The sequence below is a fragment of the Rosa chinensis genome, chromosome 5, assembly GCF_002994745.2.
Source record: "Rosa chinensis cultivar Old Blush chromosome 5, RchiOBHm-V2, whole genome shotgun sequence".
Taxonomy (NCBI): domain Eukaryota; kingdom Viridiplantae; phylum Streptophyta; class Magnoliopsida; order Rosales; family Rosaceae; genus Rosa; species Rosa chinensis.
In genome coordinates this window covers 55,993,002-56,018,518 of record NC_037092.1, presented here as the reverse complement: position 1 = coordinate 56,018,518, position 25,517 = coordinate 55,993,002, and the positions used below count along the sequence as shown (strand labels likewise).

Genomic DNA, 25,517 nt, shown 5'->3' with positions numbered 1-25,517 from the left:
GTAGTGTGGAAATTAAAAATCCCTGAAAGAGCAGGAGTATTTATTTGGAGAGTGCTTCATGAAATCTTGCCAACAGCATTTTCACTCCATCATCGACATCTTCTTGCTTCTTCAGTTTGTTCTATGTGCCAGGGAGAGGAGGAGACTATTCTACATGCCCTTTGGTCTTGTCCAAAGGCTAAGGAGGTTTGGAAGACTACTCCTTTCAAGGGTGCAGTGGGTAGTGGACATTTTGGGACCTTCACAGACCTGTTTCGATATGCAACATCAGTTCTTACTTTGCATGAATTGGATTTAGTGGTGCTATTATGTAGAAGGGTTTGGAAGGCTCGAAATGATGTGATTTTCAACTACAAACTGGTCAATCCTCACTTTCTGTATGCTCAAGCTCTACAATTGCAGCAACAATTTTTGGAGCAGCATCTCAATGCTTGCTACCCTGCTAATAGAACTACTGCTAAGGTTAGATGGACTCGACCTTCTTTTCCTTTTCTGAAACTGAATGTGGATGGTGCTGTAGACGAAGTACTTGGCTTAAGGGGATTGGGTGCAGTCCTCCATAATGAAAATGGTGATTTAATGATAGCGGTGTCAAAAGGATTAAGGGGTGGTTTTTCTGTCAAAGCTACAGAACTATATGCAGCAGTCTTGGGCTTGCAAACTATTATCCAAGCAGGTTTTCAATCGACACAAATAATTCTGGAAATTGATGTTTTGGGAGTGATTAATGATTTGAACACAACAGATTCTGTTTGGTCTGTTGAAGGATATTTGGTTGACGAAGTGCGAAATCTCTTCCATTTCTTCTCTTCAGTTATTTGTACATATAGCCCTAGGAGATGTAATCAGGCAGCGCATAGTTTAGCTAAAAATGCGCTTTTGTTTCCTGCATTTCAAGTTTGGGTTGAGGAAGAGCCACAATGGCTCTCCCGTGTACTTATTTATGATGTAACTATCTAGATTGCTTTTAATGCAATTCTTATTTCTCAAAAAAAAAAAAAAAAAAAAAAAAAAAAACTATGACTCATTTGACACTTTGGTCACTGAAGTTTCAAATATATCAGTTTGGTCACTCAACTATTACACTGTCAATCACTTTAATCACTTTGTTAATTTTTTTCATTAAAAAAAATTATTTGCCACAATATTAATGATATTTTCATCCAACCAATTGTGAAAATTTGATAAATATGTATTAGAATGATTGGGAGAAGTGATTAAAGTGAGAAAAAAATACTCCTTGGGTAACTAAAGTGATTGACAGTGTAATAGTTGAGTGACCAAAGTGATATATTTGAAACTTGAGTGACCATAGGGTCGAATGAGTCACAGTTGAGTGACCATTTATGGAATTCTCCCAACATTAAAATTTAAAATAAAGAAAAAGGTTACATAACCCAGAAACTGGGTTGGAACAACAAACAAATAGAAACAAGAAAGAACAAAGCAACAGAAAGCAAACCCAGACTGCAACGTACACAAACACAACAATAAGGACTCAAACCAGGCAAGCCCAATCCATCCAAACCCCAATCTAGCCAAGCAAGGGACGCTACCACAGCGATCCTCCGCATCTTTCAGTTTTGCTGTTTTTTTTCAAAGATCTTATTCTCCATGTTTTCAAAATAGAAGATAATGAAATTGTGTTTGGCTTTGAAATCATCAACGATGTTTGGTACAAATGCAATAATCACAATGAAAAATTTTATTCACACGTTGCAAAATACTAAATACACATCATTTTTTCATACACCTAAAATAAAAATGTAAGGGTACGTTAAATTACCAAATGAAATCTAACTGATTGAATAATATAGTGGAGTTTATGAGATCTAACAGTTGCTTAACTCGTTGTAGGAATGGTATAGTGGTAGTTTGCTTGGTCATGCAGATGCTATTCTTGCAAAGGCAGCCAAAATTTTGAAGAAGTATCAAGAAGACAAGCAAACTTCTATTCTGTTAGTGGCTAAAATTGGTGGAATATATTGGTGGTACCAGACAGTAGCACACCCTGCTGAACTCACAGCTGGATACTACAACACTGCTCTTAGGGATGGTTATGATCCTGTTGCTTCAATTTTTTCTCGTCATGGAGCTGCTTTGCATGTGTCGTAAGAAATCTTAATGTTCATGCTGGTGTTATGTTCATTGATCAACCTCAGGTCTAGTGGTTTTGATCTGGAATTCTCACATACTAAATACCTGTTTCAGCTGCTTGGAAATGATGGATGGTGAAACACCAGAATCCTATCTCTGCAGCCCAGAAGGATTACTGCAACAGGTATTGGGCCTGCTGGTCAATAATGGTAGCTTCTTAGCTTGTTGCCTTGTTGATGTTCTCCTTATTTTGGATACTTTCTGCTAGTAGCTTGATTCTTATGTTGCCATTGAACTCACTTCTAGTTAGGGTGTTACTTTTGGACAACATTATAACACAAGGTCAATTCTTACGTTGCCTTTGAAGCCCCTGCTAGTTTGGGTGTCAATATTCAATACAGTATGATAGCACGATTCTTTGACACTTATCTTAATTTTGTTGCCCCTACGCCCAAAACAGGCCTGGCATGACTCGTGGGATTTTTAGTATTGTAGTTTATTATAAGCTAAATCTGCTTACTAGTAATTGAATTCAATGAGTTGTTTGTTGAGAAATTAAAGAATGAAGATTACTCAGATAAGAACACGATCATTGTATGATAAGGACAGAGTTGCCTACTCAACTGTCATTCATTTACATCACTCAAAGCTTATATTAGGAATGTTAGTTTACGACTGTGATTTTAGAGGAATGCTAGCTACCTTCCCCAATTACCTTTCCCTTTCAACCTTCCCCACTCATCAACTGCCACATGTATTTTGACAACATCCAATCCTATGACATTAATGTTTTGAAAATCCAACATACCTTTTATCAAATTTGCCCTTAATTAATGCAAAATGAATTTAAAATTTTTAATTGTTATTAATTTCAATTCTCTCTCTCTTCCCTGAGCGTCTCTTCTACCGTTCCTTCTTATCTCTCTGCTGAACGATTTCTTCTCTTTTTTCAAATTTTTTTTCTTCTTTTTTTCATGAAGTTCAAATTTTAAATTAACCAGTTTCAATTTCTACACCAATCTCCTAATTGAATCTAAAATCCACATCGATGTTATAGCTTGTTTTTGGAGAAAACCCACTTCATGGATTAGACTTTTCTCAAGGCAAAAAAAAAAAGGGGCAATTTTTGAGGTTTTTTTAGAGATGAGATCATCACTAAGTTAGTCTACTTCGTAAATAATTCAATTTAAATGACTTTTAGTTTTGCCTTACATATTTCAGAACCCAGTAACCAAAGTTTGAGAATGAAAAAAGAGAGAGAGAGAGAGAGAGAGAGAGAGAGAGAGAGAGAGAGAGAGAGAGAGAGGGTTCAACATGAAAACCCAGAAATCCTAATTTTTTACTCTAGTTCATTGTTGTTAAGCCGTTTAGTTTGAATTAGATTGTGCATTTAATATGGATAATAAAGAGAGTTTGATATATTATTTATCAACTATCTTTTCCTCGATCATGTGGTATGATGATTTGGAATTCTGGGTTTGAAATGAACAAAAGAAAACCAGGGGGAAGAGGAAGACTGGAAAAGGATGAAATCGTTCAGCACTGTGCGAGAAAGGAGAAAGAAAAACTGGAAAATAGAAAATAGAAAGAAATGACAATGTCTTTGCATTAATTAGGGGCAAATTTGGTAACAGGTATGTTGGATTTTCAAAACATTAATGTCATAGGTTTGGGTGTTGTCAAAATACATGTGGCAGTTGATGAGTGGGGAAGGTTGGAAGGGAAAGGTAATTGGGGAAGGTAGCTAGCATTCCTCGTCATTTTAATGGAATTTTCTTTCTTTACTTTTTGGGAAAATGCTCATTTACCCAATTTTAGCTTAAAATATGCCCACTTGCTCCACTAACTGTTTTTTAACCCCGTTTACCCAAAACACTCTAAGGGATTATTTCCCCTTTACCCAATTAATTCTTTTTTGGATTATTTCCCCTTTACCCAATTAATTCTTTTTTTCTTCTTTTTATTTATTTTGGGGACTTTTTTGCCCTCTCCCCCTCACTGATTTCTCTCTCCTCCCCTTCACCGATCTCTCTCTCTCTCTCTCTCTCTCTCTCTCTCTCTCTCTCTCTCTCTCTCTCTCTCTCTCTCTCTCTCTCTCTCTCTCTCCAGACGACGTCAGATTTCTCTCTCCCTCCCTCCATCCCTCCAGCAGGTCGCCCACGACGCCTGCTCTCGCCATCGCGGTGCCGAAACTCGTCGTCATGCTCTCCGCGGCCAGGCTCGACGCCAAGCCAACTGTCCTCGTCGCTTAGAAGCTCGGCGAGGCCGGGGTTGGCCTTCTGAAGGAATCGACGACGGACTGAAGTCTGTTATATGGGACTGAAAACTGCTATATGCTATTGTGCAGTCATAACCATAAAATTTGTTACATTAGAGCCCCCCAGTAGACTTTGTATTAGGGACCAATGATGACTGCTGTATTTATTGACGGACTGAAAACTGCTATTCCAAAGTAAATGTAGTGTTAAATTGCAGTAGTCGATAAATGAAAAAAATTGTTTGGTTTGTGTCAGTCTAGTGGGGGGCAGTAGACAGAATATTGACCCTCAAAATGTGGGTTTTTAGACATTATCTGTTGTTTTGAGTGTGAATAACTTCTATAATCTGTGAAACATAGGAAGCGGTGTAATGTTTGATGGTCTATTGGGGGGCAGTAGACACATTAGTGCCACCCAATAATGTCTTTCTTAGGAGACAGCAATCATCTCTTGTTGATTTGTTTGTGATAAAGTGCAATACACTGTGAATCCTTGAATCTGGTGCAAGTTTTAATGGTTTAGTGGGGGGCAGTAGACACATTACTGCCCCCAAATAATGTCTTCATACGAAGTCAGAACCCTTCACTTAACTGGTGCAAGTTTTAATGGTTTAGTGGGGGGCAGTAGACACATTACTGCCCCCAAATAATGTCTTCGTTTTAAGTCAGAACCCTTCACTTAACTATCATTGACAGATTATTGTACTTTAATAAACTCAAAACAACATAAGACTTATCAAAACTCTAATTTCAGTGATTAATTAACCACAGTTAAGAAATTAGTGGGGGGCAATAATCTGTCTATTACCCCCCAATAGACCACAGTTTTGACGTCGTCTGAGACCTGCAAGGGAAGCCCAGACCCGATTCCGGCGTGGAGAGCTTCCCGGACATCTGACGAACAAAACCGGCGAAGCCCAGAGGGGTTGGGATCGTGGAGTTAGATGGCGTCATCCTCTGGTGGTCCGACGGTGGGACGGAGCGGCGATGGTGGAGGTCGACATCGACGGTGGAGTGGTGGGCGTGGTGGCTCAGAGAGAGAGAGAGAGAGAAAGAGAGCCTGAGACGAGGTTAGAGAAAGAGAGAGGAAGAGAGAGAGTGAAATCGATAAGGGTGAGGAGAGAGAGATATAAATTTAATTTGTTAATTAAAATAAGGGTAATACTGTCAAACACTGTTAGATTGGGTAAATGGGGTTAAAAAACTCTTGGTGGAGTAAGTGGGCAATTTTTAGCCAAAAATTGGGTAAGTGGTCACAGCCCCTTACTTTTTATTCAGAGCTTAATAGGTTGTTTTGGACTTTTGGGTACACAGCTTGCCAAATAATTTGGCCCAGCATGGACCTGTGCTTATTCTTTTAAACAGGCAGGACCAATGCCATGATTGTGCTGGGGTGGTCAGTTTTAGACCACTTGGTGGTGGTATTGAATATTGTTTTTTTTTTTTTTTTTAGAATATTGAATATTATTGGTGGTATTGGATATTGTTGTTATCATTCAATTACTCATCAAATGTGTATCGACATTCTAGTTTGCTTTGACATAATTTTATTTCACAGTTATGGAGTGTTTCGAAGAAAAGGATAATACATTTGATCGGGAGAAACACCAACGAACGATTTGACAGTAGGAATGAGCAAACGGGGGTGGGGGGCGGGGTACCCGCGGGTTTTCCCCGCATTTGTCAAGCGGGGGCGGGGGCGGGGTTCCCCATCACATGTGCAGGGGCTGGGGTGGGGGCACTTATTTCCCCCGCGGGGGTGCGGGGGTGGGGGCGGGGTTTCCCATTACCCATGCGGGGACCCCGTTTATCTTTTTTTTTTTTTTTTTTAAATTGAGAACTATTATTTTTCAACCAACATATGGGACATTTTTATAATTTTCTTATTCTAAAAAAAAAAACAGAAAACTTATACGGGGTATTTATCTTTCCCATCTAGAATACACATTCAAAGTGATTCGGGAGGATCCGACCGTTGGATCTTCATATAGTTTTGAGAGGATGATCCTAAGGGCGATCCGTGAGGATCTGACCGTTGGATCATCGTATAAATTGGTAAACATGATCTTGGCTATTAGAGAAGACGCAGCCTGATTTTTGCCAAAAAAAAAAAAAAAGAGAAGACGCAGCGGGATTTTACTACTTTACATTTAATCGCCAGGTTGTGAAAATTGTTTTATAGAAAATAATATTTGTTTTAAACGTATTGCTTCCTCGTGACTAAACAAACAATTTCTTTCTTAAACACTATCTCAAGCATTTGAAATACTCAATCGACCAAAACAATGATGAAAATAAAAAGAATAAAAAAATTTATTTTTTGTCAAAAAAGAAAAGGAAAAAAAAAACTGAAAAGATAGAAAATAGAAAAAAAAAAAAAAAAGACCAATGCGGGGGGCGGGGGTGGGGAACCCATTACCCGCGGGGGCGGGGCGGGGAATCCCCCATCTGATAATATCCCAAGACGGGGAACGAGGGCGCGGGGGAATTTGGGCGCAGGGGCGGGAGCGGGGGGCGCAGGGGCGGGGGAATTCCCCGTTTGCTCATTCCTAGTTACTGTTCATAAGCACTGTTTCTAAGCAAAGGTGGGTTACTGTTCATAAGCACTGTTCCTAAGCAACTCTCTTATGAACAGTGTACTTCCGCTTTTGCCCCCGCTGGCTGACCGGGATTTTACTCTATTCCCCTGCCACCTGTTGATATGCTGAGCTGACAAATGGTAGAGTTGTTTCATGCCCTTCTTTCTCTAAGCAAAAGAGAGAGCTTATTTGCCTCGCAAAAAGAGGGGGAGAGAATTGGGTCATGTTCGTCGAGGAGAGATACAGTACAACTCACTTCGATTTAAGAGGTGTTTACTGGATTTTTTTTTTTTCAAAAAATTTCTTCAAAATCACACTAAATCTTTTTATGTCTGATTTGGGGTTTGGGTTAAGATTATTTATGATTTTGAAAGGCTGGTGATGGGTTTCTCAGTTAAGGAAGAAGAACACGAATCTTGGGTATTCGATTTTCAAATTTTTTTTTGTTCAGTTTTTATGGTTTAATCAGTGATATTTTTTTTTCATGTCCTGAGGTATTTCCGAGCCGGTATAGGAAAAGAGGCTTTTACCCCTATTTCCTCTTATTTTACGACGCTGCCACTGACCTGGTATAAGAACCTATCGATCAGCCACAGCGGTTCTTTTCTCTTTCCGCTCTCTTCTCCCCCTTCAGAAAGTGATAGCCGCGGATTGCGACAGAGAGAGAGGTATTCTGTGTCTTCTGGGTCCCTTCACTAATCTGCGAGAGAGAGAGAGCGAGGGAGTGAAGGCTGATCCGAAAGAGAGGAAGAACAGGGAACGGGAAGAGGAAGAAGAATTTGATGCACCAAGTTGTGGTAATGACTTTTTTCCTGAGATTGTACAAGTTAATTGTACAAGTTGTTTAGTTAATTGTACTATATGGAATTCATTAAAATGAATTCATTTGTTTACATATGCACCAAGTTGAGGTAATGACTTTTTTCCTGAAATTTCAGTTCCTGATTGAAGGTTTGGTTTGCCATGCATGCTGGGTATATGCGGGAATTGAATTTCAGAATTTGTTTTTTCTTTTTCTCTGTTTGAGTTGAAAGCTCTGTGGGTTTTGAAGTAGTGGGTAGCTGAGATTTAAGAGCATCTGAGATGAAGTCCATGAAGGTAGATGGCTGTAGGAAATGTTTTTGATGGCTCGGTTTCGACGGATTTTCCGTTTTATAACTTTCAATTTATCTCCTGTATTTGTAGCTTGAGTTTCCAATAAATTAGTAGAGCTGTCTTTTTTTTATTAGAAATTGCTTTTTGAAACTTGATCAAAATTGTAGAGCCAGAGGATGTAGTTTAAGTTGATGAATGACTAATTGGCCAGTAGATGTACTGATTGTATTATTGATGTCCTGTTTTATAGTTCGATGAAAACCCCCTATGCAATTTTAAAATTGCCCATGATTCATGAGTGCTTAAAATTTGGGGCTAAATACATTACAAGTTGCTTAAACTGTGAAGGTTAGCATGTATGATTCCATAGTCGATAATGTTTTTTTCTCTCAGTGTTGGGTTTCATACTTGGAACATTTGAATGATTGGGTTTTAGTCCAAGTTATTCTGTGCATCAAGTATGGCAGAGTGCCGAAACTATTCTTATTCACTCCGGTCTCACATGTCAACAGGGCTAAAATCACAATCTTGGTCCTGCGCTCGCATTACCTACTGACTGGTGTTGCAGACTAGTAAGTGCAATGGATCCTGGAAACCTGGGAGAGATATTGAAGTAAGTTTGTTTAGTCAGTTTCTTTCTATGCAATTTGTTTCCGTAATTCAAATTTGTAATTTTTGTTTTGTTTTATGTTAATCTGTGTTTGCAGGCACTTGGAGACGCAGAATGAGCTCCTTACGAAAGCGTCTGAATCAGTGCTACAAGAACTGTCTAATCTTCAGGTTGTTCCTTCCGTCCCTTAGTTGGTATCACGATTATGTCAATGACTTTAATAATGAATTGAATATAAATGTGATACCTACTCATTAGGAATCATAATGGTCTGCAGGTTTTAGATGGTAGTAACTAGTAAGTAATTGCAGTACTAAAAATTCTGGATGTACAATGTGCAGGGAGAAGAAGAAATGATGATGCGCAAGTACTACGCTATTATGTCGGAGCATGGTAAAGTTAAAAAGGTATATGTCTTTCTTAATTCTACCTCTGTGTTGTCCTCTGCTGACTTGAATCCCCAAGGTTTGGACCAAGTGTTAATTTCTGTTTTCTGTTGGTCATTGGTGCATCTTTTTTTCCTTATATGTGAGAACCCATTAAACCATTGATAAGGTGTAAACTCAGGGATGTCATGAGCACGTCCACAAATTAATATTTGAATGTCACAATCCTTGACAGCATAGACATTTGCTTTAGGTATTTAGTCGGCAGCTTGGATAGGAGAGTTATTGCATTTGTTTTTAGAGGAAATCTGTCTGATGCTGAACTTTCTCACATATCTCAGGGGCTGCAATAAATTATAGATAGATCAAACACTTAATGTTGTTTCAGGACTTACTTATGGGTAAGAATATGTATGATCAGTTCACCTAGAATCAAGCTTTGTGTTTAAAGGAAATTGTTGCATTTGATGTGTATGTTCTACCTTTCCATTGAAGTTGGTGTTCTATGGTCCATGGAAGTTATTATTTTAAGTTGTTTAGTTTTTTTTTTTATTCTAATTGTTGCTTTGTCTAATCTTTGTGCATTTTTTAGGTTCAAGAACTTCATGAATTTTGGCAGAAGCATGGCCATGGAAAAGTTTCAACTGATACTGAAATCGGAAGCTCTACTGCATTAGTCACTGCTACTAGCAAAGAAGAAAACTGATGATTTCCAAGTGTTGTCTTCACATTGTTAAGTGACCTGTAAATACAATATTGGCACATTGTACCTCCTTTTTATACTCGAGAGAAATTTTTGATGGAAGTATAACACGAAGTTGATGAACTGTTGAGTAGACAATGCTGCATCGAAGCCTCATCAGTCGTCATGATCCAACAAACACTGCTTGTTTGAAATCTTGATTGTATGAGACTTATGATATTGTAAGAGAGGAACATCTTCCTGACATTCCACAACAGATTTATCAGACTCAGTTGTCTGTATAACTGCAGGTTTATCCCTCAGTTTCATATTGAAATCTTTCCAAATTAAGTTCCGTCGTTATGTGGTTAGACTGCACATCCATATTTTACTTGAAGGATGAAAAGTTTAAATAACATCTGTCTGTGATGTGCATCCATAAGAAAGAAAAAAAAAATAATGTACTTTTTGCAACAACTAATTCATCGTTACATTAATAGGGGTGGGTAAAAAAAGACCCGAAACCTTGAAAACCGGCCGGTTTGGTGCAGGATTTTGTTTTAATATGATGTCCGGTTTAGTCTGAAATGGAATTTTTCAGTTCGGTTTTCAATCCCACGTATGTAAATACTGAAAGCCTCCCATAAAAAGTAAACTAAAAAGAAACACATTTTTTTCAGCGAATGCATTGTCGCTAGAAGTCTCCTATAAAAATAAAAATAAAAAGGGACACATTTACTATATACTAAACGGCCTGAACGGCCTGCACTATTCATTTTACTGTTCATCTTAGGGGTGGGAAATGACGCTTTTTTCCTTACTGTTCGTGGAGAATATCAAGCTGGTCTTCTATAAACCGTGAATAAAGAACCAAATAGTGGATTCGGGAACCTTCGCAAAAAAAAAAGAAAAAAAGAATCACCGACTGAAAGAGAGTTGAAATCGACAGAGAGAGTGAGAGTTCGTTCTTATCTATCTCATAGTCAGAAGAAAGAAAATTGAAATCGACAGAAAGAGAGAGAGAGAGAGAGAGTTCGGTTCGATCTTGGTCTCTGCTGTGGTTCTTCGTCTCGCTTAGATTGATAGTGAGGGAGGATGTTGATCGGCATAGACAGGTCTCAATTTTCGTTTGTTTCCAGCTTGGAGGCATAACAGGTAACTGCTTGATGTTAATTTTTGGGTTAATTTTGTTGGGTACGGTTTTTTGGGATTATTCGATTAAGGGTTTTGTGTAAAATTTCATCAGCATGAGCTTTGTTTTTCTCAGATTGTATCTGAATTGCAAAGCTCTGATTTTTGGTGTGGATGGAGGATTTTAATTAGGTGTGTTCTTCGTTCTTTCTTTTGTTAAAGGATCACCGAATTTCATATATATAGATATGTATTCTGATGATCAAGCTGTTTGGTGTATTGACTCCAGCCGAGCTCTTTCTTTCTGTTCTTATCAATTGATGCCCGAGTATATAAAGCAAAACGTGTAATCTGCTGTGTTCGGGAAGCCTCCATCAACATCCGGAATCACTGTTAGTAACCTCAGAGTCGGCAATCATGCAGAATCACCAACAGTGAGGACTCGGTAAGAGTTCGACTTTGTAAGATCAACATCAATATCGTCGTTATCCATCTTTTCTTCACATACCCAAACTGATTTTGTTTGATTTTCATGATATAATCGTCTTTCTGAAAACGGTTGATGTTAGATTGGTTTTCTGTCATTTGCAGTCTCTGTAAAAGTTCAAGGCGTGAGATACAAAAGAGCAAAGGACAAATCAATTTACGTTTGTTTTGGAGAAGGTACATATCGATATTATAACATTGATTAGAACAAAACTTGGAGTCAAAAGCTTTGCTTGAGTTCTAATATACTGAGAGGTCCAAATGTTTTATGAAGTATAATCGTTTCGACTGTGGGGTTTGGCGTTTTGGGATTATTCGATTAAGCGTTGTATAGAAAATTTCATCGTCCTGACTCCTGAGTTTTTGATAGTTTATTCTAATAGATTGCTATTTAAAGTGGTCTGTGCTTTGGGTTCATCTGTTTCTTTTGCATTGCCTTTGTTATAGATTTTGTGTTCATGTAGTATACATCGAACAGTGCTTGCACACAATCTGTATGCCTACTATTTTTTTTTCTTTCTTTTTTTGAGGTTCTACTTATCGTTTACAAGCTCAAATGGTTTTTTTTACTAATTAGTAATTTCTTTATTCAGGGCACGATCTGCTGCACGAATGAGATTCAGAGAAAATTCTTGACTGCCTATTCTAATCCCCTTAACAGAGGTAAACTTTTAAACCTTTTTTCCTTTTGGGAATTTGATTAAAGTTGGTTCCTTTTGCTTTGTGTGATTGAAACTTGGTTTGTTATCGATGGTTTTGTGGTTTTGAATCGGTGGTTTTTGTTGTGGTTGGGTTTCAATTGATTTGGGTTTTCATGTTTTAGGGTATTGATTTGGGTTTCGATGTTTTTCTTGAGGTTTTGATTTTCGGTGATTACAGAGGTTTGGGTGTTTTCTTTGTCTTTGAGTGGTAATGACTGTTTTGTTTTTACTCTGTAGGTTTTTTGCAAAAGGAGTATGTGGATTGTTCTTTTGCCGCTGTTCCTGGTTTTGTTAATTGCTGTTAGTTGGTTGTCCTGCCGTGGTTCAGGTATCTAACTTTTGCCTTTAGATTATTGAATGTTCAGGTATTTTTGTGATTACTCGGCAGGGGGTATATTTGATAGAGGGTATGCAATGTTATGGTTGATTGTATAGAGATGGTTTGTTTGGCCGTTGTTGTATTTGGATGATAGAATTTGTAATAGACGGTTTGTTTGGTTTTGTTCAGCAGATATTGGGAACAGTGTGCGATCAAATTTTGGAAGTGCTTTGAATTCAGGTATGTAAAGAGTTATGCTCAGTGTTATTGAATCAGTTTATTTACAGAATTCCAACTATTGATCTTTATGTTGATAAATGTTAGTTTTATTATCTTTCTAAAAACAATTGATCTGAAATTTGTTTTTTTTTTTCTGTGATTTGCAGTCTCTATAAAAGGTCAAGCACTAAGATACGAAAGAGAAGACAACAAATCAGTTTGGGTTCGTTCTGGAAAAGGTACATGGCAATATTTTGATTTATAAGATTGATTGGTCTAACAAGTTTAGTGGTTTTAAAATTCAAGTCGGTTAAAGGATTGCAAGCCTGAAAATGTAATTTGGGATAGGAACCTTTCGTTTAAGCCTGAAAATGTAATGTTGGATAGGAACCTTTCATTTAAGGAAACGTTGGGGACAGAAGATTGTAGAGGTAAAAATCTGTTGGAGCTTAAACCAATGCTGACTTTTGCTCTGTCTCAACTGGATTTTATGTTTTTGCCTAGACTGGTTAAGGAGCTTCATGATGCAGCAGTCAAAGTTCAGAAAGTTTTGTATATCAAACTCGAAGAAACCTTGCAGATCGTGCAGTGGTGGCTGAGGAGGTATGGTAGTTATTTTGTTACATGCTTAGTATGCTTCAATTTCAGTTTGTTTTGATACAAAATGGTTTGGTTAATTTGGTTATTTTCAAATGGTTTAAGTTCTTCAGCTGGGACTAAGGAGCTATGGTAATTACTAAGCACTTGATTATTATTTCTCACCATTGAAATTGTACTTGAATTTGGTTTTGTTTTATCAAATGGTTTAAGTTCTTCAGCTGGGACTAAGGAGCTATGGTAATTACTAAGCACTTGATTATTATTTCTCACCATTGAAATTGTACTTGAATTTGGTTTTGTTTTATTGTCATTTTTTTAAATTTTTTTAAAGTTTTTAAATTTTTTTTATTTTATTATTATAATTTTTTTATGGAAATGGTTTGATTGATTTGGCTATTTTCAAATGCTTCAGATGGAAACCTTTTAGATTCTGCAGCTCTCAAGCAGAGTTCTGTGTCATTCTTCGATGTTGAGAAGCTGGAAATCGCCTCTTTGTGGTAGGCAAGGGCTAGGACTAGGCTGCGAAGGTTTGTTCTTTTTCTTATACATACTACTTTCTCATGTTTCCATAGCTTATTGGACATTCATTTCAGTAATAACACTTGCTTTGTTATTTCAGATTGCAAAAGGTTTGTCTAAGGATGAGAAAGCACAAAAGTTAGCTCTTCAACATTGGCTTGAAGCTGTAAGTTCACACTTCATAATCCCTAAAGAGAATAAGGCTAGATATTTCTTTTGAAAACTTATATTCAATGTAAAATATGCATGATCTAATGTTAAGCCGTTTATTTCTTGGTGTCCTATACAGATTGATCCACGCCATCGGTATAGACACAATTTACTCATGTACTACTACTATTTGTGGTTTGAAAGTCAGAGCAGCCAGCTTTCTTCTACTGGTAAGTGATTGACCTTAATGTTCATTTATTTTCACCGTATAATGAACAAATATGTTGGTGAAACTTTTTCTGATGATCGATGTGATATTTGACTTACTGACCAATTCGTATAATCCAGGCTGAATGTTGGAGATGGCAAGGAAGCAAATCTTGAGCTATGCTTGAGGACAGTCTACAGAGCCAATGCATCAAGTACCTTGGACCGGTTAGTTCCAAACCTTCTCCTAACTCCATTTACTTTCATCATATTCGCTGCATAATCAAATTTATACATATATCTGATTGTGTTATCTTTGTGTTTGAATGTTTCAGAAAGAAAGAAAAGCCTATGAAGTAGTAGTCAAAGATGGCAACTTAAGCTCATACTAATTGATTTCTGAAATTCTGCAATCTATCAAAACAAAAGCCTCTGTTCTTTCTTCCTTTTGTTAATTAAACATCATAAGAGTAAAATTCTGGATATTACTCTGGGCTCAGTTTCTCCAGAGTTTGGCAATTACCACAACTTTTTTGTTTTCTGGAATAGAGGCTGTATCAGTTTTACCTACATTGTTTGTTTCTTTGTTTTGTGTGTTTTACTGGTTGTTTGTTAAAAAGTTGTTGGGCTACTGTCATGTATGCTAGGGACACTTAACCACAGCTTTGTACTGTTATAAGTTCCTTAACCAAATCAAATGAGAGACAGATGGTGGGGCACTTTAAAGCACCAAAAAAATTGATCCGATTAAGGACAGCCTCTATAAGATCTTAAGGCATAGCCTCTATAAAACGAGAGACAGACTGTAAGGCTGCTATAAGTTCCTTAATTGAATCAATTTTTTTGTACTTTAAACACTCATTCCATGGTTGTGGTTTTTGTTTAGAAAGTCATTGACTGGAAAAGTCAAAGGACAAGCCATTTCTATGGAAAGCTTTAAGAGAAGTTTCCACAGTAATATGCCCAAATGTATGCAATATCTACACCTGCAACTTACTGACTTAATTTTTGTCTTCCTATATTATCACGTAAAACATGCTCCATACATTATACATAGATCCCAATTCACCAACTTTATATTGCTCTTACTTTTGATATTCTTATATTATAATTTTGCTGTGAGCATGATATTGTAATCTATATCTACTCTTGCAAAGCCATTTAGTTTCTTAGTTTCATAGTCTTTTGAATGTTATTTCTTTTGTCAGGATGGTTTCTCATCTACTGTTGGGACCTTGAAATGGGTAAACCATGTCATTCTCTTATCTCAGGTGCCTCTCTCTCTTCCTCTCAGTGTTAGAAACATCACCATTGTAAGAAATGAATCGTTTTTTTTACTATGATTAATAAGACTAGCAGTTAAATGTTTACAAAGATGCTGGTGGCATTCAAGCTCTCATGAAAAGCAATGAAAGAAAATTAGCCGAAGAAGATGGGTCAATACTGATGGCCTCTGAAATCCCTTACACCATCATCAGGGCTGGTTTGTTACAAAAACTCTCCACGTGAAATTGAAGGCTTTTAACTTTAAAAAGATTAGTTGATACCAAAGTTTTCTCCTTTTTTTTTTGTTTCCTTGCAGCCATTAGAGAACTAACCGAATATATGTGGATCAATTATGCATAGTTTCTTCATGTCCATTGTGAAATTCAAATCAGTTTGCTCTCTTTACATTGCTGTAATCTAATATACATGGGGAAAAAATATGTACTGTTCACATTTTGTAAAGGAGGCCTGAATTTTTTAGCAATTGTAAGCAATCCTAGACGATGTCTGAATAGATCATTATGTAAAGTTCACTCATATGATACAAAAGTGCATTGTTCGTAGTAGATTCTAGGTGTGTTGCAATGGCTCTTTTTTCAAATGAAAGAGAAACAGTCCACAAACAAGTAGCTGCTGAAACATCCCATGCAGAATGCATACTTGGTCATATTCCCAAATTTTGGATTCTTATGATGTGTTTGATAGATTTGCTTATATTTACCATGTGATCATTGGTTTCTTATGAATTACTACAGTTTTTTTTTTTTTTTTTCTATTGGTTTAGGTTGATCTTTATTTCAGCAAGAGTTTATATGTAACTAAGTGAATCACTCTCTTCAGATGCTAGGCATGAATTTCAAATATTTAAATCATGGTGGTTCTGTGGCAGGTTGAAACTGAATTTGAACAACAATGGGAGATGGTAAGGCGGACGAATGGAAAAATGCGATTCACAATGGTGAACATGTTTGGGGTTAGCAGACAGTTGTTCATGTTCACTATTTTAGCACAGTAGAAGATAAAAAGCTAAAAGAGGTAATGGTGATATTGGAAACTTAAAGTAAGTTAATAACTACTTTTAAAAGCTTAAAATCAGTAACAGGTCTGAAGGTGATGAGATAATTGATTCCCTTGAACCAGAGATAGCTCATTCTTCACCAATATGTTGGTCCAAATTTGCTTATGGGATTCAAAAGTCTACAGTTTGTTACCAAATGTTTTAATTTTTACAGCTTACTCTTTTTGATGCAAATGTTCCAAACTGATAGCATCCGCTTATCACAACCTAAAAACTTGCAGCAGTTTTCTTTTCTATTTGATCTTCAGCTTAGAAAAAAAATTTGTTTACAGGGAACTACAATCAATAAACTTTTAGCAGAAAATGCAACTTCAGAATTCTACAAAGGGATGCTTTTATTCATTCTAAACTCCTTATCTGATGTTTATACTTTACTGCTTTAAACTCACAGCAGCATTGTTTTTTCTTTCATGTTCACCTTAAAAAAATAATTTGTTGAGAGTTTAAAATTTCTTCCATGTGCTAACTTTCAATAATTTGATGTGCATTTATGCTTTCTATTTTGTATTTTGTGAATGAGTTAATAGCAATAACATGTTATAATTGAAATCATGCTCGGTTTTAACGTGATATGTCATCATGTGTGCTCAAGCTGTTCTAACCATAATGACCTTAAGAGATTGATTGTAGTATCTTGATATCAGGGTTGAGTGAGAAATTGTTTTTAGATAAAGAGAACAGAAGCCAATGCAACAGGAATAACTGGGGGAACCCATTCAAAGTAAGCTTTGTGGTTCGAGTTTTGGTTGCTCTGTATTTTCTTGCTTCTTATATTAAGCTAGCGTTTAATTTGAGTACATGTAGGAAAATGTTTGAATTTTATTGTGATTCATATACCAACTGAGAGCTCGACTTCGGTCTTAGCAGTTTTTCTAACCACTTCTTGATGTGCATTGTTATACCAGGCATCTGAAGCATGGATAGAGTGCCTATTAAAAAAATGAAAAGCTTTTCATCAGCAAAGGTGATATGGCAATAACAGCTTGGACTGAGGACCAGCAGCATGAGATGAATTTCATGCAGATCGTGTATCATTATGCAACATCCATCAAACACTTCTCATTATTGTATTCTGTTTATTCCTTCATTAAACTATGTATACCAAGTTTGATTTCTCCATCAGAATCAGTAATAAGTTCAAACCAAACAAAATCTGTAAATTTCAACAAAGATAATTGGTATTTCTACTATGTAATGTAACAAGATCAATCATAATCTCTACCATGTAACAATAAGTCCCGCAGCAAAGCGCGGGCACCTTTTCTAGTTTACTATATACTAAATGGCCTGAACGGCCTGCACTATTTATTTTACTGTTCATCTTAGGGGTGAGAAATGACGGTTTTGCCCTCTGTTTTCCTTCAACTTACTGCGCTGCCATCTTTGTACGAATATATGTTTTTAGTTGTTCGGGCTTCCACCGACTTCAACCTTCGTCAGTGATCGATAGAGAGAGAGACTGAGAGGAAAAAAAGAGTGATCGATCTAGATTTAGTCATCATCTTCAGTTATCAAGAACGAGAGAGAGAGAGAGAGAGAGAGAGAGAGAGCGAGCGAGCCAATTGAATCCAATATTTTCAAGCTTGGGTCATTCTGTCATCTAATTCTCAGGTCTGATTTCTGCGAAATTGGGAGTTTCGAATTTCCGGAATATTGTCTTGATTCCATTCTTCTGGGCTTGTTATTGTGGTGTTTTATCTCTAAATAACTTTTGATTTTCCATAATTTGCAGTCTTTGTAAAGTCTGAGGCACGCAGCGTGAAGAAACCCCTGAGGTTGTGTTTGTGTTCTGTGTTTGATAGAGAGAGAGAAATTAGATCCAGAGATAGAGAGAGACGGACAAGGAGAGACAGCGAAAGAGAACCAGAGAGGAGGCCCATCAGGATTTCTTCAAGGTTGACCAGGTCAGGCTCTTTGATCTAATCTTCGTGTGTTTCTGTTAGAGTCGTTTTTTGGTTTTCATTAGAGTTTTTGTTGTGGTTGGTTTTCAATAGATAATATGGGTTTTGATGTTTTAGGGTTATTGTTTGTTCTTCAGTTTGGGATTTCGGTTATTTTAGATCATTTCTGAATTTTGGCTTTCAGTTAATATGTGGGTTGCACGGTATGTGGTTGATTGGATTCGATGGATTTCGTTTCTCAAATTTTTACAATTTGCTTTGTGATTTTTTGATTACATTGGTTGCTATTGAATGTTGTTAATTTTTTCAGAATCTGTCAAATTTCGTTCACATAGTTATTGGATTTGGCTCATTTGTGATTGAGAGGTGGATTAGTTTTACTGACGGAAATTGATTCTTTTTTTTTTTTGCTTCATTCTCACAGTCTTCGCATTTTGATCTTGATTTCATTATTAAACCTCCTCTTCCTTGCCTGAGCCTCACTGATCCTTCATTGATCACTAACATCAAACCAATGATGTCCCCTGATACTAATCATGACTGTTTGGTTAAATGATTTTGACGTACGTGTTTTTAGTTATGACTCTTGATGTTGGATGTGATAAGCAATTATAGATAGATGCAATTATGAGAACATTGCTTGCCTACCTTTCTGTCAAAAGCTGAAGTCGATTGGGAAGAACAAAGAACAAAGTGGTAACTTGGTAACTTTGCAATTATGAAGACATTGCTTGCCTATGCATAGCACCTTTGTTTTTTGTTTTTTTTCTTCTTCTTTTAATTGTTGCTAATATGGGTTCTGATCTTTTTAACTTTTTCTTTGTTGTAGAATATTGATGATTATTTTGCTTTCATTTTGTAGGTTCTATGCAAAAAAGTATTTTGATTGTTTTCTTGCCACTGTTCCTGTTTCTGTTCTTTGATATTGGTTCATTGTTCCGTCTTGATTCAGGTATGGAATGTTGTGTTATTACTGATATTTCCTAATAGCATTGGTTTAAATTGATTTTGGAAATGCCGGTTTTCGTATATTATTCTAAATATACTAAAGTGCATACACTGTTCCTAAGCACTGTTCATTCTACTGTTCATACAGTTAAATGACTGTGTTGCCCTCAAACGCAATAGATAAAAACAGTGGTTGATTTTGGAAATGCCGGTTTTGCTCTTAGAGTTTACTGAATAAAGAAAACACCTGATATTGTAGTGCGTTCGTGAAGGTTCGATTGAAGGCTGGCATCGGACGAATATATCGATCTTCATCGTTAATACTGGTGGAGCAAGATTCTGAACAGATTACAAGTAAGACAGGTTGGGTTTACAGAGTTTATTGCCATATTTGATATCAAATTTGGGATTTTGTATTCTGGATTTGATGTAAGATTTCAAGGAGGAAAGATTAGGGACTTGGGTCTGGGTTTGTTTTGGATTGTTCTACCATGATTTCTAATTTGTTTCATTTATTCTTTGTCAGTTGTTGCCCAAGGGCTGGTGATTGAAGCAGAGGATATATACGGTTCGTATTTGGTGAGTTCCTTCCTGATTGCTCGGTGCACCTCATTTTTGTTTGGTCTAATTATTTATGTCAAAACCCACGTTTCTATTCATCAAAATCGTTACTGGGTTTTGAAAATGATAAACCAAAAGAAGAACATGAAGGTGGCTCTTTTACAGTTTCATACCTGTTTTTTTGGATTCGTCTATATCGCTTGAGAAGGGATTAGATTGGAAGTTTCAGGCTTTGTTTTTGTTTATTAGTATTGAAATTTGGTTTTGACGTAAATGAAATTTTAATGTCTGTTCTTTAATTGATAGTCTGGTTGCGTTTTGTAAAACATAGATATTTTGGCATCTGTTTTGCTTGCATTGTGACATGGATATCTGTTTTGCTTCCAACTGAATTTTTTTTGGCAGACTGAAATAGTAAATATATGAATCATGCGAATGAAAATTATACAATAATGAGTGCAATTTTATGACTTTCTGTTCCAAGTTAAGATAACAATGATTGTTATGGTTTTAGTTTAATTGTGTATTGTTTGCACATCTTATATCATCATAGATCTTATATGATCCAAATGAAAATTAAGTTACAGTAAGCTGATGGTTGGAAAAAGGTTTTCGGAGCAGGTTAAAACTCTGAAAGCATACTACCACTATCTTTGACTACTACTTCATAGGCTTTTCTTTCTTTCTGAAACATTCAAACACAAAGATAACACAATCAGATATATGTATAAATTTGATTATGCAGCGAATATGATGAAAGTAAATGGAGTTAGGAGAAGGTTTGGAACTAACCGGTCCAAGGTACTTGATGCATTGGCTCTGTAGACTGTCCTCAAGCATAGCTCAAGATTTGTTTCCTTGCCATCTCCAACATTCAGCCTGGATTATACAAATTGGTCAGTAAGTCAAATATCACATCGATCATCAGAAAAAGTTTCACCAACATATTTGTTCATTATACGGTGAAAATAAATGAACATTAAGGTCAATCACTTACCAGTAGAAGAAAGCTGGCTGCTCTGACTTTCAAACCACAAATAGTAGTAGTACATGAGTAAATTGTGTCTATACTGATGGCGTGGATCAATCTGTATAGGACACCAAGAAATAAACGGCTTAACATTAGATCATGCATATTTTACATTGCAAGGAATATAAGTTTTCAAAAGAAATATCTAGCCTTATTCTCTTTAGGGATTATGAAGTGTGAACTTACAGCTTCAAGCCAATGTTGAAGAGCTAACTTTTGTGCTTTCTCATCCTTAGACAAACCTTTTGCAATCTGAAATAACAAAGCAAGTGTTATTACTGAAATGAATGTCCAATAAGCTATGGAAACATGAGAAAGTAGTATGTATAAGAAAAAGAACAAACCTTCGCAGCCTAGTCCTAGCCCTTGCCTACCACAAAGAGGCGATTTCCAGCTTCTCAACATCGAAGAATGACACAGAACTCTGCTTGAGAGCTGCAGAATCTAAAAGGTTTCCATCTGAAGCATTTGAAAATAGCCAAATCAATCAAACCATTTCCATAAAAAAATTATAATAATAAAATAAAAAAAAATTTAAAAACTTTAAAAAAATTTAAAAAAATGACAATAAAACAAAACCAAATTCAAGTACAATTTCAATGGTGAGAAATAATAATCAAGTGCTTAGTAATTACCATAGCTCCTTAGTCCCAGCTGAAGAACTTAAACCATTTGATAAAACAAAACCAAATTCAAGTACAATTTCAATGGTGAGAAATAATAATCAAGTGCTTAGTAATTACCATAGCTCCTTAGTCCCAGCTGAAGAACTTAAACCATTTGAAAATAACCAAATTAACCAAACCATTTTGTATCAAAACAAACTGAAATTGAAGCATACTAAGCATGTAACAAAATAACTACCATACCTCCTCAGCCACCACTGCACGATCTGCAAGGTTTCTTCGAGTTTGATATACAAAACTTTCTGAACTTTGACTGCTGCATCATGAAGCTCCTTAACCAGTCTAGGCAAAAACATAAAATCCAGTTGAGACAGAGCAAAAGTCAGCATTGGTTTAAGCTCCAACAGATTTTTACCTCTACAATCTTCTGTCCCCAACGTTTCCTTAAATGAAAGGTTCCTATCCAACATTACATTTTCAGGCTTAAACGAAAGGTTCCTATCCCAAATTACATTTTCAGGCTTGCAATCCTTTAACCGACTTGAATTTTAAAACCACTAAACTTGTTAGACCAATCAATCTTATAAATCAAAATATTGCCATGTACCTTTTCCAGAACGAACCCAAACTGATTTGTTGTCTTCTCTTTCGTATCTTAGTGCTTGACCTTTTATAGAGACTGCAAATCACAGAAAAAAAAAAACAAATTTCAGATCAATTGTTTTTAGAAAGATAATAAAACTAACATTTATCAACATAAAGATCAATAGTTGGAATTCTGTAAATAAACTGATTCAATAACACTGAGCATAACTCTTTACATACCTGAATTCAAAGCACTTCCAAAATTTGATCGCACACTATTCCCAATATCTGCTGAACAAAACCAAACAAACCGTCTATTACAAATTCTATCATCCAAATACAACAACGGCCAAACAAACCATCTCTATACAATCAACCATAACATTGCATACCCTCTATCAAATATACCCCTGCCGAGTAATCACAAAAATACCTGAACATTCAATAATCTAAAGGCAAAAGTTAGATACCTGAACCACGGCAGGACAACCAACTAACAGCAATTAACAAAACCAGGAACAGCGGCAAAAGAACAATCCACATACTCCTTTTGCAAAAAACCTACAGAGTAAAAACAAAACAGTCATTACCACTCAAAGACAAAGAAAACACCCAAACCTCTGTAATCACCGAAAATCAAAACCTCAAGAAAAACATCGAAACCCAAATCAATACCCTAAAACATGAAAACCCAAATCAATTGAAACCCAACCACAACAAAAACCACCGATTCAAAACCACAAAACCATCGATAACAAACCAAGTTTCAATCACACAAAGCAAAAGGAACCAACTTTAATCAAATTCCCAAAAGGAAAAAAGGTTTAAAAGTTTACCTCTGTTAAGGGGATTAGAATAGGCAGTCAAGAATTTTCTCTGAATCTCATTCGTGCAGCAGATCGTGCCCTGAATAAAGAAATTACTAATTAGTAAAAAAAACCATTTGAGCTTGTAAACGATAAGTAGAACCTCAAAAAAAGAAAGAAAAAAAAATAGTAGGCATACAGATTGTGTGCAAGCACTGTTCGATGTATACTACATGAACACAAAATCTATAACAAAGGCAATGCAAAAGAAACAGATGAACCCAAAGCACAGACCACTTTAAATAGCAATCTATTAGAATAAACTATCAAAAACTCAGGAGTCAGGACGATGAAATTTTCTATACAACGCTTAATCGAATAATCCCAAAACGCCAAACCCCACAGTCGAAACGATTATACTTCATAAAACATTTGGACCTCTCAGTATATTAGAACTCAAGCAAAGCTTTTGACTCCAAGTTTTGTTCTAATCAATGTTATAATATCGATATGTACCTTCTCCAAAACAAACGTAAATTGATTTGTCCTTTGCTCTTTTGTATCTCACGCCTTGAACTTTTACAGAGACTGCAAATGACAGAAAACCAATCTAACATCAACCGTTTTCAGAAAGACGATTATATCATGAAAATCAAACAAAATCAGTTTGGGTATGTGAAGAAAAGATGGATAACGACGATATTGATGTTGATCTTACAAAGTCGAACTCTTACCGAGTCCTCACTGTTGGTGATTCTGCATGATTGCCGACTCTGAGGTTACTAACAGTGATTCCGGATGTTGATGGAGGCTTCCCGAACACAGCAGATTACACGTTTTGCTTTATATACTCGGGCATCAATTGATAAGAACAGAAAGAAAGAGCTCGGCTGGAGTCAATACACCAAACAGCTTGATCATCAGAATACATATCTATATATATGAAATTCGGTGATCCTTTAACAAAAGAAAGAACGAAGAACACACCTAATTAAAATCCTCCATCCACACCAAAAATCAGAGCTTTGCAATTCAGATACAATCTGAGAAAAACAAAGCTCATGCTGATGAAATTTTACACAAAACCCTTAATCGAATAATCCCAAAAAACCGTACCCAACAAAATTAACCCAAAAATTAACATCAAGCAGTTACCTGTTATGCCTCCAAGCTGGAAACAAACGAAAATTGAGACCTGTCTATGCCGATCAACATCCTCCCTCACTATCAATCTAAGCGAGACGAAGAACCACAGTAGAGATCAAGATCGAACCGAACTCTCTCTCTCTCTCTCTCTTTCTGTCGATTTCAATTTTCTTTCTTCTGACTATGAGATAGATAAGAACGAACTCTCACTCTCTCTGTCGATTTCAACTCTCTTTCAGTCGGTGATTCTTTTTTTCTTTTTTTTTTGCGAAGGTTCCCGAATCCACTATTTGGTTCTTTATTCACGGTTTATAGAAGACCAGCTTGATATTCTCCACGAACAGTAAGGAAAAAAGCGTCATTTCCCACCCCTAAGATGAACAGTAAAATGAATAGTGCAGGCCGTTCAGGCCGTTTAGTATATAGTAAATGTGTCCCTTTTTATTTTTATTTTTATAGGAGACTTCTAGCGACAATGCATTCGCTGAAAAAAATGTGTTTCTTTTTAGTTTACTTTTTATGGGAGGCTTTCAGTATTTACATACGTGGGATTGAAAACCGAACTGAAAAATTCCATTTCAGACTAAACCGGACATCATATTAAAACAAAATCCTGCACCAAACCGGCCGGTTTTCAAGGTTTCGGGTCTTTTTTTACCCACCCCTATTAATGTAACGATGAATTAGTTGTTGCAAAAAGTACATTATTTTTTTTTCTTTCTTATGGATGCACATCACAGACAGATGTTATTTAAACTTTTCATCCTTCAAGTAAAATATGGATGTGCAGTCTAACCACATAACGACGGAACTTAATTTGGAAAGATTTCAATATGAAACTGAGGGATACCCCTGCAGTTATACAGACAACTGAGTCTGATAAATCTGTTGTGGAATGTCAGGAAGATGTTCCTCTCTTACAATATCATAAGTCTCATACAATCAAGATTTCAAACAAGCAGTGTTTGTTGGATCATGACGACTGATGAGGCTTCGATGCAGCATTGTCTACTCAACAGTTCATCAACTTCGTGTTATACTTCCATCAAAAATTTCTCTCGAGTATAAAAAGGAGGTACAATGTGCCAATATTGTATTTACAGGTCACTTAACAATGTGAAGACAACACTTGGAAATCATCAGTTTTCTTCTTTGCTAGTAGCAGTGACTAATGCAGTAGAGATTCCGATTTCAGTATCAGTTGAAACTTTTCCATGGCCATGCTTCTGCCATAATTCATGAAGTTCTTGAACCTAAAAAATGCACAAAGATTAGACAAAGCAACAATTAGAATAAAAAAAAAACTAAACAACTTAAAATAATAACTTCCATGGACCATAGAACACCAACTTCAATGGAAAGGTAGAACATACACATCAAATGCAACAATTTCCTTTAAACACAAAGCTTGATTCTAGGTGAACTGATTCTAGGTTAACACTTGGTCCAAACCTTGGGGATTCAAGTCAGCAGAGGACAACACAGAGGTAGAATTAAGAAAGACATATACCTTTTTAACTTTACCATGCTCC

The 25,517-nt window shown here is 36.4% G+C and overlaps 1 protein-coding gene and 3 long non-coding RNA genes across 11 annotated transcripts; 2 read left to right on the top strand and 2 right to left on the bottom strand.

The window, feature by feature from the left end:
* The first annotated feature begins 1,666 nt into the window (after positions 1–1,666).
* On the top strand, positions 1,667–5,985 carry LOC112164771. The gene is made up of 3 exons (XR_002922503.2): positions 1,667–2,111; positions 2,212–2,281; positions 5,913–5,985. It is a non-coding gene; the product is annotated as an uncharacterized LOC112164771 (long non-coding RNA).
* Positions 5,986–6,917: 932 nt separating this feature from the next.
* Positions 6,918–10,061, top strand: LOC121049290. 6 transcript variants are annotated; one of them, XR_005799524.1, is made up of 6 exons: positions 6,918–7,073; positions 7,428–7,730; positions 8,541–8,641; positions 8,736–8,808; positions 8,980–9,045; positions 9,617–10,061. XR_005799524.1 is itself a non-coding variant. In XM_040506014.1 (5 exons), the coding sequence occupies exons 2-5, from the start codon at positions 8,610–8,612 to the stop codon at positions 9,728–9,730; spliced, it is 285 nt and encodes a 94-aa protein (XP_040361948.1). In that variant the 5' UTR covers positions 6,918–7,730; positions 8,541–8,609; the 3' UTR covers positions 9,731–10,061. The 6 variants fall into 6 exon arrangements, 2 of the variants coding, with proteins under 2 accessions (XP_040361948.1, XP_040361947.1); XR_005799523.1 differs by having other exon boundaries at positions 6,918–7,202; XR_005799522.1 differs by adding an exon at positions 7,872–8,376 and having other exon boundaries at positions 6,918–7,730.
* Positions 10,062–20,338: 10,277 nt separating this feature from the next.
* Positions 20,339–22,438, bottom strand: LOC112164770. Of its 2 annotated transcripts, XR_005799528.1 has the most exons (8): positions 22,274–22,438; positions 22,056–22,127; positions 21,692–21,790; positions 21,167–21,281; positions 21,009–21,074; positions 20,790–20,880; positions 20,585–20,671; positions 20,339–20,477 (listed from the first exon to the last, which is right to left on the bottom strand). It is a non-coding gene; the product is annotated as an uncharacterized LOC112164770 (long non-coding RNA). The 2 variants fall into 2 exon arrangements; XR_005799529.1 differs by lacking the exons at positions 20,339–20,477; positions 22,274–22,438 and having other exon boundaries at positions 22,056–22,137.
* Positions 22,439–22,459: 21 nt separating this feature from the next.
* LOC121049293 lies at positions 22,460–24,100 on the bottom strand. Of its 2 annotated transcripts, XR_005799527.1 has the most exons (6): positions 23,995–24,100; positions 23,827–23,882; positions 23,574–23,729; positions 23,356–23,427; positions 22,870–22,939; positions 22,460–22,594 (listed from the first exon to the last, which is right to left on the bottom strand). It is a non-coding gene; the product is annotated as an uncharacterized LOC121049293 (long non-coding RNA). The 2 variants fall into 2 exon arrangements; XR_005799526.1 differs by lacking the exon at positions 23,995–24,100 and having other exon boundaries at positions 22,461–22,594; positions 23,827–23,963.
* Positions 24,101–25,517: the final 1,417 nt, after the last annotated feature.

Excerpts from the sequence above, each read along its gene's own strand:
- LOC121049290 (XM_040506013.1), top strand. The coding sequence starts at position 8,610 with ATGGATCCTGGAAACCTGGGAGAGATATTGAA. Across the intron at positions 8,642-8,735 it reads AACCTGGGAGAGATATTGAA|GCACTTGGAGACGCAGAATG; the intron begins GTAAGTTTGTTT and ends CTGTGTTTGCAG. Across the intron at positions 8,809-8,979 it reads AAGAACTGTCTAATCTTCAG|GGAGAAGAAGAAATGATGAT; the intron begins GTTGTTCCTTCC and ends TACAATGTGCAG.